The sequence below is a fragment of the Mobula birostris genome, chromosome 13 (assembly GCF_030028105.1).
Source record: "Mobula birostris isolate sMobBir1 chromosome 13, sMobBir1.hap1, whole genome shotgun sequence".
In the NCBI taxonomy this organism is placed as follows: Eukaryota; Metazoa; Chordata; class Chondrichthyes; order Myliobatiformes; family Myliobatidae; genus Mobula; species Mobula birostris.
Window position 1 is genome coordinate 66,663,253 of NC_092382.1, and position 14,637 is coordinate 66,677,889.

Genomic DNA, 14,637 nt, shown 5'->3' on the forward strand with positions numbered 1-14,637 from the left:
AACAAGTCCCAATTCTATGTTGATGTTCAGTTCCTAGTCCCGTCTCTCAGCTCGTAGGAGCCGAGCCTCGAGGATCGCGCGGCCAAGCTCGTAGGAGCCGAGCCTCGAGGATCGCGCGGCCAAGCTCGTAGGAGCCGAGCCTCGAGGATCGCGCGGCCAAGCTCGTAGGAGCCGAGCCTCGAGGATCGCGCGGCCAAGCTCGTAGGAGCCGAGCCTCGAGGATCGCGCGGCCAAGCTCGTAGGAGCCGAGCCTCGAGGATCGCGCGGCCAAGCTCGTAGGAGCCGAGCCTCGAGGATCGCGCGGCCAAGCTCGTAGGAGCCGAGCCTCGAGGATCGCGCGGCCAAGCTCGTAGGAGCCGAGCCTCGAGGATCGCGCGGCCAAGCTCGTAGGAGCCGAGCCTCGAGGATCGCGCGGCCAAGCTCGTAGGAGCCGAGCCTCGAGGATCGCGCGGCCAAGCTCGTAGGAGCCGAGCCTCGAGGATCGCGCGGCCAAGCTCGTAGGAGCCGAGCCTCGAGGATCGCGCGGCCAAGCTCGTAGGAGCCGAGCCTCGAGGATCGCGCGGCCAAGCTCGTAGGAGCCGAGCCTCGAGGATCGCGCGGCCAAGCTCGTAGGAGCCGAGCCTCGAGGATCGCGCGGCCAAGCTCGTAGGAGCCGAGCCTCGAGGATCGCGCGGCCAAGCTCGTAGGAGCCGAGCCTCGAGGATCGCGCGGCCAAGCTCGTAGGAGCCGAGCCTCGAGGATCGCGCGGCCAAGCTCGTAGGAGCCGAGCCTCGAGGATCGCGCGGCCTCCAAGCTCAAGACGCAAGACTCCATCGTGCAGCCAAGCTCAGGCCTCTAGACCCCAGCCACGTCCTGTCCTGAAGCCATGTCATGTCCTTGCCTGGTTCTGGGGTCCGAGCCCAAGGCAAGACCCTGGTTCTGGGTCCTTGTCCAGTCTTGGGCTCGGAGTCGACGCCTTGTCTCCTAGCCCATGGTTTCTAGTCCTGGCTCCACTTTCCCGAGCCCAAGTCTGCGTTCTTGTCCCTGCTCCCCGCCTGTATCCTGTCACGTTCCTACTCTAGTCAAGTCCGGTTCCTTGTACTTCAGTGTTTGTGTCCCGCATGTGGGTCCGTTCCCAGCACACCATTGTGACATTCCCTCATCCAGGATTTTCTTCGGGACCATCCAGACAGTCCTGGAGGATCGCCTGGAGGCTCCCTTTGAAGCGGTAGGGTGGGGGTGGTTACTGTGATGGTCCCTTCTGGCAATTCCCCACCTTGCTATTTACCACAGGAATAGGCCTTAATCACCTCATTTAATTTCCAATCATTCCCAGGTTCCGCTAACTACACACACCTGTTTCCGATCAGAAACTGCAGGATAAAGGCCCTGTGATCACAGCAAGGAGCTGCCAGTTCGTTGGTCGACTCGTGCATGAGTAACCTCGTTCCATGCTTCTTAGGACTGAGTTCTAAGTCTGGCATCGTTCCTGAATTCGCTACTAAAACCAGGACTCCTGTTAAAGACTCTCTTGGACACCAATTCCACGTTCGCTACGACCGTAACTCCTCCCCCCTGGGCCTCCGCGCCCGTGTTCGGCACTTGGGTTCGTTACCACCGTGGCTGTCCTTGCAACAGAGCGAACTGGCCACGATGAGCCCAGAGGACACGGATCCCGTACAACAGGCCCTGGCCAGCCAGGGCTACCTATTGGGCGCCCACGACCAACTACTTCGGGAGATCACGGAAAACCTTTGGACACTATCCACGAATGAGCAGGAGGTCAGTGAACAAGTGGACCGAGTTTCCACTTCCTTTTCTCCACCCCCACCTAGAACCCAAGATGCCCAAACCGCACCGCTCGGAATGGCCTCGCCCCGGGAATCAGCAACACCATCCCCTCGAGAGCCGTATGTACCCGAGCTTGAACCCTATGCCGGGGACCTAGGTAGCTGCCGGGCCTTCCTGTTACAATGCTCCCTAGTCTTTGAGCTGCAGATACGTACTTACACTTCCGATAAATCAAAGATTGCGACATCATGGGGCTGCTACGAGGGGGTGCCTTGGCTTGGGCAACCGCGATATGGGATAACCGGCCAGAGGTTTGTTCCTCCTACTCCTCCTTTGTGGCTGAAACTAGGAAAGTCTTCGAACAATCCATTCGCGGTAAGGACGCCGCGAAACGGTTGCTTACTCTTCGTCAAGCTTCGTGAAGTGTGGCCAGGTATTCCATTGAGTTCCGGACCTTAGCCGCAGACTCCGGGTGGAATGACGAGGCCCTACGGGGGCGGGGGGGGGGGGGTTCGACAGGGTCTCTCGGACAGGATAAACGATGAGCTGGCCGCGAGGGACGACAGATTGTCTGGACTCTCTGATCTCTTTAGCCATTCAATTAGATTATCGATTTCAGGAACGTCAGAGAGAGAACTAGTCGCCCCGCTCCTCGGGGAAGTCCACACTCCACCTTACCAGTCTCAGCCAGCCCCCTTTCCCCAGCCGCTCACAGTGTGGCTCATGCAACAAATTGACCCTTACCATACCGGGAAAGTATAAAACCTGAACAGTGTGCAAATATTGATTTGTGTTTTTACACCGATCAAAAGAAAAAGCGAAGTCACTTTGGAGTCAAAGTAAAAACAGATCGCTACAATGTGATCAAAGTCCATTACAAATGTGAAATACGAGATAACTGGTTACCTAAGTATACACTTACCCCCTTTAATATAACACACTGAGTCATCACTGGTGCAGCCAATCGGTTTCATAAGGCACATAATCAGTTAAACGGAAATCACCGTCTGCAGTCAAGGTCTTTTTTCAGTTGAATGTAGTAAAAATACAACCGGATCTGGAACGTCCAACTGCTGGTGAGTCAGTATCCTGGGGGGAAATAAAGGTACACCATGAAGACAAAAGAGCACTTCATGCAACTCCGCAAAAACTTTACTTAAAAGCAGCAGTCAGGAGATGGATTTAGGGTAATTTCCAAATCGCTGTATATCCCTTTGAGTACAGTTAAGTAAATCAGCAAGAAATGGACAGAGTATGATACAGTTGTAAATCTGGCTACAGCCGGGACTGTCCTGAATATCTGAGTGAGCGTTCAAGAAGGGAACTAGGGAGGGGGACCACCAAGAGATCTTTGACAACACTGGAGGAGTTACAAGCTCCAGTGGCTGAGATGGTAGCGACTGTGCATACAACAGCTGTTGTCCGAGTGTTTCACCAGTCGCATCAGTGGCAAAGAGAAAACCGCTTTTGAACAAAAAACTAACATGAAATCTCCGCTGGAGTGTGTCAAAAGGCCCATGGGAGACACTGATGTTAGCGGGAATAAAGTTCTATGGTCTGATAAAAATAAAAATGAGTTTTTTTTTTGCCCACAGACTAAAGGTTATATGTTGCCTGCATCGTGCCGTGGGGATGCTTCACTGCAGTCGGCGCTGGAGAGCTGGTGAATGTAGAGGGTAAAATGATTGCAGAGTAATAGAGGGAAATCTTGCAGGAAAACCTGATGACGTCTGCAAAAGAAATGCATCTTGGGAGGAGATATGTCTTCCAGCTAGACAATGACCCCAAGCATAAAGCCAAAGCTATACAGGAATGGCTTAAAATAACAGAATTAATGTCCTACAGTGGCCAAATCTCAGTCTACACCTCAGTTCAATTGAAAATTTCTGGATGGACTTGCAAAGGGATGTTCGCTCACGAGCCCCATGCAGTATGACAGAACCTCAGTGGTTCTTCAAAAGAGGAATGTGGAAAATTGCAGTGTCCATATGTGCAAAGCCATTAGAGATCTACTGTATCCACAGAGAATGGAGGCTGCAATTGCTACTAAATACGGACTTTAATGTGGTGAATACTTAAGCATTAAAAATCTATGCTTTCCTGGGCTATCTCTACTCCCTTTCTTTGAATAAGGGAACAAAATTCGCAACCCTCCATCTCGTCCGGTCCCGGTGACTTATCCAACTGGATGATTTCCAACTGTTCCAGCATATCCTCTTTCTTAATATCCTTAATATCTGTATGCTCAAGATTTTCAGTCCGCTTTAAATCATCCCCACAATCGCCTTTTCTGTAGTGAGGTGGGTTTCATCAACAGTATATTTGTTTCAAAATTCTCATGAGTAACTTTAGGTTTTCATTCAATAATTATATGATTACCTGAATTAACATTGCCCAGTTACACCAATAGAGCAATGTTCCAGGCCTTTAGACACTGGCAATATAATTTAACTCTTGAAACAATATGACTGCCAATGATTTATATAACCAAGATTCGTACCATTTCAGAATTGAATTGAATTATCCGTACTTGCTATGTAGCTCCTCGGCCAGCTCAGTAAGTTCTCCGCAATAACTATTCAGAACTCAAGCTAAACATTCGCATAGTGATGAAGAGTCTGGAACAAAAATTAGGCGCATAAACATTTGAGTCAGAATGTAATTACAGAATAAATACAGAAACCGCATATCAGTGTTTCAGAGGAGAAGATGTATTCAAGATATGTGCAACAACAGGTGTTTCCTGTGAGCTCAACAGAAAAGCACTTTTTAGACACATTGCTGCAGAATGTGACAAGACGGATTATACATACAGAGAATGAATGAATATTAGGCGCTATATTCAATTATTACTGCGTTTGCCAGCCTTGGGCCTGTACGAAGATTATTCCAGGAATGAAGGGGTTAAGATACGCGGAGCGTTTGCCAGCCTTGGGCCTGTACTCCTGCACTGAGCTATGTTTAGTAAATGCGGGTGGGGGTGGTGTTAAATCCTCAAAACGGAGGAGCAAACTTTTAGAGTAGTTAAGGAGGATTTTATTTAGTCAGAGAGCAGTGAATCTGTGGAATTCTCTGACACATACGACGATGGGGCCAAGTCTGTGGGTACATTTAAGGCAGAAGCTAATAGTTTGCTGATCAGTCAGGGCATTACAGGATATGCCGAGGAGGCAGGTGCATGGGGTTGAGTGAGAACCGGGATCAGCCGTGATAGAACGGCAGAGCAGACTTGATGGGGCTGAATGGCCTAATTCTGCTCCTATGTCTTATGGTCTTATACTGCTAGTGTCTTACACAGTGAAGATTGACGGAAAATACTTATTACATTCAGTCGCTGTTTCTTTGCTTTATTACTAACTCGCCAGCATCATCTTCCAGAGGTTCAATATCAGCTCTTGCCTCTCTTTTACTCTTTATATATCTGAAAAACTTTGGATACTTGATATTATTGGCACACATACCTTAATTTTTCATCTTGTCTCTCCTGTGTGTTTTTTTTTAAGTTGTCTCTTGTTGGGTATGTAAAACCTTCCCAATCCTCTAACTTCCCACAATTTTCTTGCTATATTATATGACCCCGCTTTTGTTTTTATCAAGGACGGGAGAAGATCCGTGGATGCTGGAAATCCAAGCAACACATATACAAAATACTGGAGGAACCAAGGAGGCCAGGCATCATATATGGGAAATAGTGAGCAGTCAATGTTTCGGCCAAGACCCTTCATCAGGACTGGGAAAAAAAAGATGAGACGTCAGAGGAAGAAGCGTGGGGGTAAGAGCGGTTGAAGAAGTGGTAGGTGATAGGTGAAACTGGGAGAGGGGGAGTAGTGAAGGAAAAAACTTCTTAGGATATAATTTCCTTAACGATTCTTGAAAAATCATTGCTAATGCCTCCACATCTCTTCAGCCACCTCTTTCAGATCTCTGGGGTGTACACCATCTGGTCCAGGTGACCTATTTACCTTCAGGCCATCTCTGTTTCCTGAGAACCTTCTCCCGAGCAAAGTAACTACACTTTCTGACCACTGGCATCTGGGACTTCCATATTCCTGCCAATGTCTTCCACAGATAAGAGTGATGTACAATACTTATTCGGTTTATCTGCCATCACCTTGCACCCCCACCCCATTACTACCTCTCCAGCATCATTTTTCAGTGGTCCGATATCCACTTCTGCCTCTCTTTTACACTGCATGTACCTGAAGGGACCAACAACTGCTTCAAAATTTATATTGGAATCAAACAGCGGTAGTGAAAATTGATGGTAATATAAGCAGTTGGACTAAAATTCAATGAGGAGTTAGACAGGGATGTGTTGCCTCAACAGAATTATTTAATACCTATAGTGAAATGATTCTCAGAGAAATAGAAGACCTAGATGGGATAAAATTGGAGGTGTTAATTAACATCAACAATATAAGATATGCAGACGATACCACCTTAATAGCAAGTGCTGCAGAAAACCTACATATCGTCCTAGACAAAGTAGTCCAAAGAAGTGCAGATTCTGGTCTAACCATCAACTGTATAAAAACAAACTGTATGGTAATATCAAAACAGCAGGATACTCCCAACTGCCAATTGTACATAGGAAACAAAGAGATTGAACAAAAGACCAGCTTTAATTACCTTGGTAGTTTTATATCACAAGATGGTAGAAGTAAAGTAGAGACAAAAAGAATTGCCATTGCCAAAACCAACTTCCAAAAAATGAAACCTATTTTTACCAACAGACACATTTCTATGACAACAAGACTTAGGCTACTAAAATGTTACATCTGGTCAATCTTGCAGTATGCTTCTGAAACATGGACATTTACACCAGAACTCCAAAGAAACTTAGAAGCAACAGAAATGTGGTTTCTTAGAAGAATGCTGAAAATATCATACAGGGTAACTAATGAGTCAGTACTCCAACGTGCCCATACAAAAAGATATTTCATGAGAACATTAAATAAGAGGAAATTTGAATTCCTGGGCCATGTCATCAGAAATAGAATGCCTCACATTACAAGTCCATGTGCCTGGGAAACACGGTAGAGGAAGGCAAAGAAGAAAATATATGGACACTGTGAAAGGACTAACAGATCTAAGTGTGCGAGATATCACTGACGCTGCGAGGGATCATTCAAGGTGGAGAGCCATGTTCGCCCATGTGTGTAACGCACAAGGCACATGAAGAAGAGAAGAAATACTTGAAGAAAAATTTGGTATCCTCTTTAATATTACTGGCTAGCTCACCTATGCAATCCATCTGCAATGTTCTGACGAGAACTATCCTTTGTTATTCAAATAACAAGCCATGGGTGACAAAGGACATTAAGGACATCCTGAACGCTAAAAAGAGGGTGTTTAGAGGTGGAAATAGGGAGGAGCTGAGGGCAATACAGAGGGACCTGAAAGCCAGGATCAGGGAGGCTAAAGACATGTACAGGAGGAAGCTTGAGTGGAAACTCCAGCAGAACAACATGAGAGAGGTCTGGAGGGGGATGAGGACCATCACTGGGTTCCGGCAAACTAACAACAGAGGAGCTGAAGGCAGTGGGGACAGGGCCAATGAACTTAACCTGTTCTTTAACATTTGACATTGTGACCCCTGCCCATCCCCCACAAGAGCCATCTGTTCTCGGCTCCCAACCAACACATATTCCACTCTCCCCTCCTACCCCTCCTCACAGTCCCCCACCCTGCTGTCATGACCATACCCCACCCCCACAAAAAACCACCACAGTGGGCTTCACGACTGAACAGGTGAGAGGACAGCTGAAACGTCTCAACCCAAGCAAGGCTGCAGGACCGGATGGTGTCAGTACCAGGGTGCTCAAAGCCTGTGCCCGTCAGCTATGTGGAATACTTTGCCATGTATTCAGCCTGAGCTTGAGGCTCTGGAGGGTTCCTGTACTGTGGAAGACGTCCTGCCTCATCCCTGTGCCGAAGACGCCGCGCCCCAGCGGCCTCAATGACTACAGACCGGTGGCATTGACCTCCCACATCATGAAGACCCTGGAGAGTCTTGTTCTGGAGCTGCTCTGGCCTATGGTCAGGCCACACTTAAATCCCCTCCAGTTCGCCTACCAGCCCCGACTAGGAGTTGAGGATGCCATCGTCTACCTGCTGAACCATGTCTACGCCCACCTGGACAAGCCAGCGAGCACTGTGAGGGTCATGTTTTTTTGACTTCTCCAATGTGTTCAACACCATCCGCCCTGCTCTGCTGGGGGAGAAGCTAACAGTGATGCAGGTGGATGCTTCCCTGGTATCATGGATTCTTGACTACCTGACTGGCAGACCACAGTATGTGTGCTTGCAACACTGTGTGTCCGACAGAGTGATCAGCAGCACTGGGGCTCCACAGGGGACTGTCTTGTCTCCCTTTCTCTTCACCATTTACACTTCAGACTTCAACTACTGCACAGAATCTTGTCATCTTCAGAAGTTTTCGGATGACTCTGCCATATTTGGATGCATCAGCAGGGGAGATGAGGCTGAGTACAGGGCTACGGTAGGAAACTTTGTCACATGGTGTGAACAGAATTATCTGCAGCTTAATGTGAAAAAGACTAAGGAGCTGGTGGTAGACCTGAGGAGAGCTAAGGTACCGGTGACCCCTGTTTCCATCCAGGGGGTCAGTGTGGATATGGTGGAGGATTACAAATACCTGGGAATATGAATTGACAATAAACTGGACTGGTTAAAGAACACTGAGGCTGTCTACAAGAAGGGTCAGAGCCGTCTCTATTTCCTGAGGAGACTGAGGTCCTTTAACATCTGCCAGACGATGCTGAGGATGTTCTACGTATCAGTGGTGGCCAGTGCTATCATGTTTGCTGTTGTGTGCTGGGGCAGCAGGCTGAGGGTAGCAGACACCAACAGAATCAACAAACTCTTCCGTAAGGCGAGTGATATTGTGGGGATGGAACTGGACTCTCTCACGGTGGTACTTTTGTCAGTTAAATAAAGGTTCATGCGAATTAACATATCACAGATTTTCGTTTTTTATTGCATTTTGGAAAATATCCCAACTTTTCTGGAAATGGAGTTTGTATATATCCTGTGCCTTCCGAATTGCTTCCAGAAATTCCAGCCATTGCTGCTTTGTTTTCATCCCTGCCCGTGTTCTTTTTAAATCAATTTTGACCAATTTTTCTCTCATGCATCTCTAATTCACTTTATTCCACATCTGACTTTAGCTTCTCCTTCTTGAAGGTCAGGGTGAATTTGATAATATTAAGATCACTTGCCCCTAAGGGTTCTTTGAACTTAAGTGACCTCATTAATACCAGTTCATTACAACAACCAATCCAGAATAGCTGAGCCCCAAGTGGGCTCAAACTCGAGCTGCTCTAAAAAAGCATCTTGTAGGCATTCCAGGAATTCCTCCTCTTGAGATCAACACCGTCCTAATTTTCCTAATCACCTGCATGACAATCCCCCATGACTATTGTAACATTGCCCTTTTGGCACACATTTTCTACCTCCCTGTGTAATCAGTGGACCGCACACTTACTACTGTTTGGAGGTCTCCATACAATTCCCATCAGGGATTTTTTTTTACATTTATTGCTCCTTAATTCTACCCACAGATTCTACACCTTCCAACCCTATGCCACCTCTTTCTAATGATTTTATTTAATATTTTACAAACAGAGCCACACACAACCCCAATACTGGCTTGTTCTTACAAGAAATGTATCTGGGAAACGAGAGGACCTGCAGATACTAGAAATCTAGAGAACTGCACACAAAGTGCTGGAGGTGCTCAGCATGTCAGGCAGCATCGAGGGATGGGAATTAACATTTCAGGCCAAGACCCTTCCTCGGGACTCTTGATACCCACGTATCTGGAATATCAACAAGCAAAGAAAATAGAAAGTAGTGCGAAATAGGGAAAAACTTTGACAAAATTTAGTTCAAGGCTTAAAAAAACTCTTGCCAAACAGAGCTCAATAGTTAACAAATACAACGAAGGCAATAAACACTTTCATCAATACCAACATTAGCTTTTTTAAAGTGAAAATATCTTTGTCCCATTTCAATCCATTTCAAAGGTAAATAACTTTAGAAAAGACTATTTACACTCAAACCCATTTAGATTAACACTACCTTGGAAAGAACACACATGAAAAAAAAATCACACAACAGTCAGATAAAACTTCTAAGTATATATTTAAATCTTGCTTTAAAATACAAACTCATGAATGCCCTCCATCACTTCATAAAGGCACCATAAATTCAAGCCTGGTCCGGTTTTAGAGTCAAAATCTTACAAATTATATGATAATCAATACATTATTTCAGACAGGACAATCCATAATAACCATTCAGATATAATATTACAGGATAAACAAGTGGGAACAACTCCCTCAATAGATAAAACCATTCCCAACACACACGTTCCTCGACCAGTGGAGCACCTCACCACAGGCATTGTTTGCGTCACTAGTCAGATAACCAAATTATTTTCTCTGTCAATCAGCTTCCAAATGTTGCTACTCTGTCATTCATTGCCACGCCCCGCTGCTGATTCCCTTCTCCTCATCATACGTTCTTACCCTGAACATCGTCCAGAGCCTCAAACTCTGCCCTGTGCAGACCTGCCGCTGGTTTCTGACCCTGCTCTGTTGAACATCCAACTAATGGTTTCCCATTCTGATTTCAGACTTTAGAGGACAGTGGTTTTTTCTAACAACCCTTTAGAAGCACAGAAAATGACATGTAATGTGGAAATGAGCCCTGAATAAGGAGGTTAACTCCCAATGTCATTCTTCCTCAGCCCAGAGATTTGAGAGGCGAAGGATATCTCAGATAGAACTGCAGTCAGCTCGACTTGTTCAGCCTGCAGAAAATTCAAGGGAAACCTCTTCACCCACAGAGTGGTGACTGTTTGGAACCCATCCCACAGGGAGAGCGAGAGATGAACAACAGCAGAGGACTTAAAAGGACTGTCATGGAACAGAATCACTGGCAGGGTCCAGCCAGCCTGAGCTGACTCTCTACTGAACACTAGGTGAGTTATAAATTCACTAAGTCCCTGACACAGAGTTTAAAATAGAACTGATTTATTTGTCTCAGATGCAGTCCCTTTAAAGGTGAATATGCAGCAGAAGAAACTCCTCCCATGCCCAGTGACCAGGGTGCAGGACTGGGTGTGGTGAGCAGCAGCAATAATTACAGAGTTCAGCACCGACAGTCAGTCTCGAAATTGCATTCAGCAATGGTGATGGACAAATATCCAGCATGCAGCTTATTGAAACTTTCTCCCCAGTGTGAACCCAGCAGTATGTCACAAGTGTAACATGCTGTAAGGTTTCACTGCTAATGTAACGGCCTCGGTGCAGTGTTTCACTGCTGAGGTAATGGTTTCTCTGTAGCAGCAATGTTTAGGTTACAACTAGAGATAACAGGGTTTTGGAGTGCGGAGCAATCCAATGAGTGAAATGTTCTTTCTTGTGAGTCTGGAAGAGAGATTTTTGTGGTCTTTTGCCAGCGAGAGATGAGAAGATGCGAATGGAGAGAGTGGGCCCTTTTTGTTCTTCGCTAACCATATAGTCAAAGTAAGAATTATAAAGCTTAATTGTTTAATCACATATTGTTGTCTGTTTGTTATTTCAGGGTACTGATAGTAACAGGGGACAGATCACGCAGCATCCTCCCAAACGAGATTTCTTAAGTTTGGCTCGGCTGGGGGGGCTATCACCCCCTATATTAAGCTGCTAGCTGAAGCGAGAGTTACACAAGGTTAGATGACTGAGTGAATCCTTTCCCACATTCACAGCAGGGGAACGGCCTCTACCCAGTGTGAACTTGCTGGTGTCTCTGCAGTTGAGATGACCAAGTAAATCTCTTCCCACAGTCTGAGCAGGTGAACGGCCTCTCCCCAGTGTGAACTGACTGGTGTGCTTGTAGGTGGGATGACTGAGTGAATCCTTTCCCACACTCTGAGCAGGTGAATGGCTTCTCTCCAGTGTGAACTCGCTGATGTTCCTTCAGTTGAGATGATGAAGTGAATCCCTTCCCACATTCCAAGCAGGTGAACGGCCGCTCCCCAGTGTGAACTCGCTGGTGCGCCATTAGGGTGGATGACTGAATGAATCCCTTCCCACAGTCTGAGCAGGTGAATGGCCTCTCCCCAGTGTGAACTCTCTGATGTGCCTTCAGTTTAGATGACCGAGTGAATCTCTTCCCACACACTAAGCAGGTGAATGGCCTCTCCCCTGTGTGAACTGACCGGTGTGCTTGTAGGTTGGATGACTGACTGAATCCTTTCCCACACTCTGAGCAGATGAACGGTCTCTCCCCAGTGTGAATTCGCTGATGCACCTTCAGTTGATATGATGAAGTGAATCCTTTCCCACAGTCCGAGCAGGTGAACAGCCGCTCCCCAGTGTGAACTCGCTGGTGAGATATTAGGGTGGATGACTGAGAGAATCCTTTCCCACAGTCTGAGCAGGTAAATGGCCTCTCTCCAGTGTGAACTCTCTGATGTGCCTTCAGTTGACATGACCGAGCAAATGCCTTCCCACAGACTGAGCATGTGAATGGTCTCTCTCCAGTGTGAACTCTTTGATGTATCTTCAGTTGAGATGACCGAGTGAATCCCTTCCCACAGTCTGAGCAGGCGAACGGCCTCTCTCCACTGTGAACTGACTGGTGTATCTTCAGATTAGATGAGCAAGTGAATCCCATCCCACAGTCTGAGCAGGTGAATGGCCTCTCTCCAGTGTGAACTCTCTGATGTACCTTTAGTTTAGATAACCGAGTGAATCCTTTCCCACAGTCTGAACAGGTGAATGGTAGCTCTCCGGTGTGAACTAACTGGTGTCTCAGTAGCTGAGATGACAAAGTGAATCCCTCCCCACAGTCTGAGCAGGTGAACGGCCTCTCCCCAGTGTGAACTCGTTGATGTACCTTCAGTTGGGATGAGCAAGTGAATCTCTTCTCACAGTCTGAGCAGGTGAACGGCCGCTCCCCAGTGTGAACTCGCTGATGTACCTTCAGTTTAGATGAGCAAGTGAATCCCTTCCCACAGTCTGAGCAGGTGAATGGCCTCTCCCCAGTGTGAACTCGCTGATGTACCTTCAGTTTAGATGAGCAAGTGAATCCCTTCCCACAGTCCGAGCAGGTGAACCGTCCCTCCCCGGTGTGAACTCGCTTGTGAGCCATTAGGTCAGATGACCGAGTGAATCCTTCCCCACAAATTCAGCAGATGACCAGCCTCTGCCCAGTGAGAACTGACTGGTGCGTCCACAGGTGGGAAGACTGACTGAATCCCTTCTCACACACAGAACAGGTGAATGGCCTTGCCCAGTGTGAACTTGCTGATGTACCTTCAGTTGAAATGACTGAGTGAATCCATTCCCACTGTCTGAGCAGATGAGTGGGAACTCACCCGTGTAAGATGACGGGCGTGCCAGTCGGTCAGATGAGCGAGTGAATCCCTCCCCACAGTCTGAGCAGGAAGGATGATGGAGTGAATCCTTTGCTCCACTTCTTAAATATCTGGACAGAGACAGCAAAACTAGCGTGTTGTGTTCAACGTTCCCGTAGACAAATTCCTTGTCAGTTTTAACCTGTAAAAAGATTTACAAAATCCATCAATGGGTGTAGGACGACATTTCAGATGACATCACTTGAGTTGTCAAGGTGTGATCTGATATCACGCTGTTACAGTGAAGTTCAACCCAAGTTGGAAGGAGAGATCATCTAACTGGGCACAGTGCTGGTATCTGTAATGACCATCAAATTCTCTGATGCTCTTCCTATCTCTGTAAGAATGGGGCATTTCTGTCATCTCCAATCTGTGACCTGGCCCCACAGTTACTGAAACCCTCTCGCACAAATTCCGGCAGTGCATTCCACACTACCACCACTCTCTGTGTAAAACACTTACCCCTGACATCCCCTCGGTATCTATCTCCAAGTACCTTAAAACTATGGCCCCTCGTGTTAGCCATTTCAGCCCTGGGAATAAAACTCTGTCTATCCACACAAACAATGCCCCTCATCATCTTATACATCTGAATAAGGCTCTGAACATAAACAAGGAAATTATGCATTGCTTTGAGGATTTGTTAGAAGTATACACAATTATGAGGGTATAGATAGGGTAAATGCAAGCAGCTTTTTCCAGTGAGGTCGGTGGGATGACAACCAGAAGTTGTGGGGAAGTGGTGAAGGTGAAAATTTAATGGGAATATTTGGAAAAGCTCTTCGCTGAAATGGTCGTGAGTGTGTGGAATGAAATGCCAGCTCAAGTGGTGAATATGAGGTCAGCTTCACCATTTCAAAGAAGTTCAGATGGGGGTCTGGATGGTAGGGGTATGGGGGGCAATGGTCCCGGTGCAGGTAGCTGCATTAGACAACTTAAATGTTTTTTTTGGCATTGACTAAATGGGCCAAATAGCCTGTCTCTGTACTGAACTTCTCCATGTTTCTATGACAGAGAAGCTGGCCAAACTTGTTTGGAAGGGTAGAGGTAGGAGTGACAATGGAGCAGCAATGGCTGGAATTTCTGGGAGCAATTCGGGAGCTGAGTGATCGATACATCCAAAAGAAGCATTGGAAAGGCAGGAGGACACAACCGTGGCTGAAATGAGATGCCGAACCAACAGAAAAGCCAAAGGGATGGCAAAATATAGAGCAAAAACTATTGGGAAGCTTTTAGAAACCTACAGCAGATGACTAAAGAAAAGTCAGATGGGCTCAGGGCATGGAATTATGATATTGATTAATGAGTTTTGGTAGCACCCAACAGTCTGAGGCATTTCGAGGAACAAAATATCCCGGGCCTCAATATCTCTTGAAAACCAAAGTTCCCTGCACCAGTTACCTTTCAACTTTTATTTTGGCAGGCACATACAAACTCTA

The 14,637-nt window shown here is 46.9% G+C and overlaps 1 protein-coding gene across 1 annotated transcript in view; it reads right to left on the minus strand.

Annotated features, from left to right (window-relative positions):
* The window catches only part of LOC140207669 (uncharacterized), a 41,563-nt gene extending 28,630 nt beyond the window's left edge, over positions 1-12,933 (minus strand). Inside the window, exon 1 of the mRNA XM_072276230.1 lies at positions 11,663-12,933. Coding sequence (XP_072132331.1) covers positions 11,663-12,933 — 1,271 coding nt within the window. The remainder of the gene's footprint in view (positions 1-11,662) is intronic.
* Between the last annotated feature and the right edge of the window lie 1,704 nt (positions 12,934-14,637).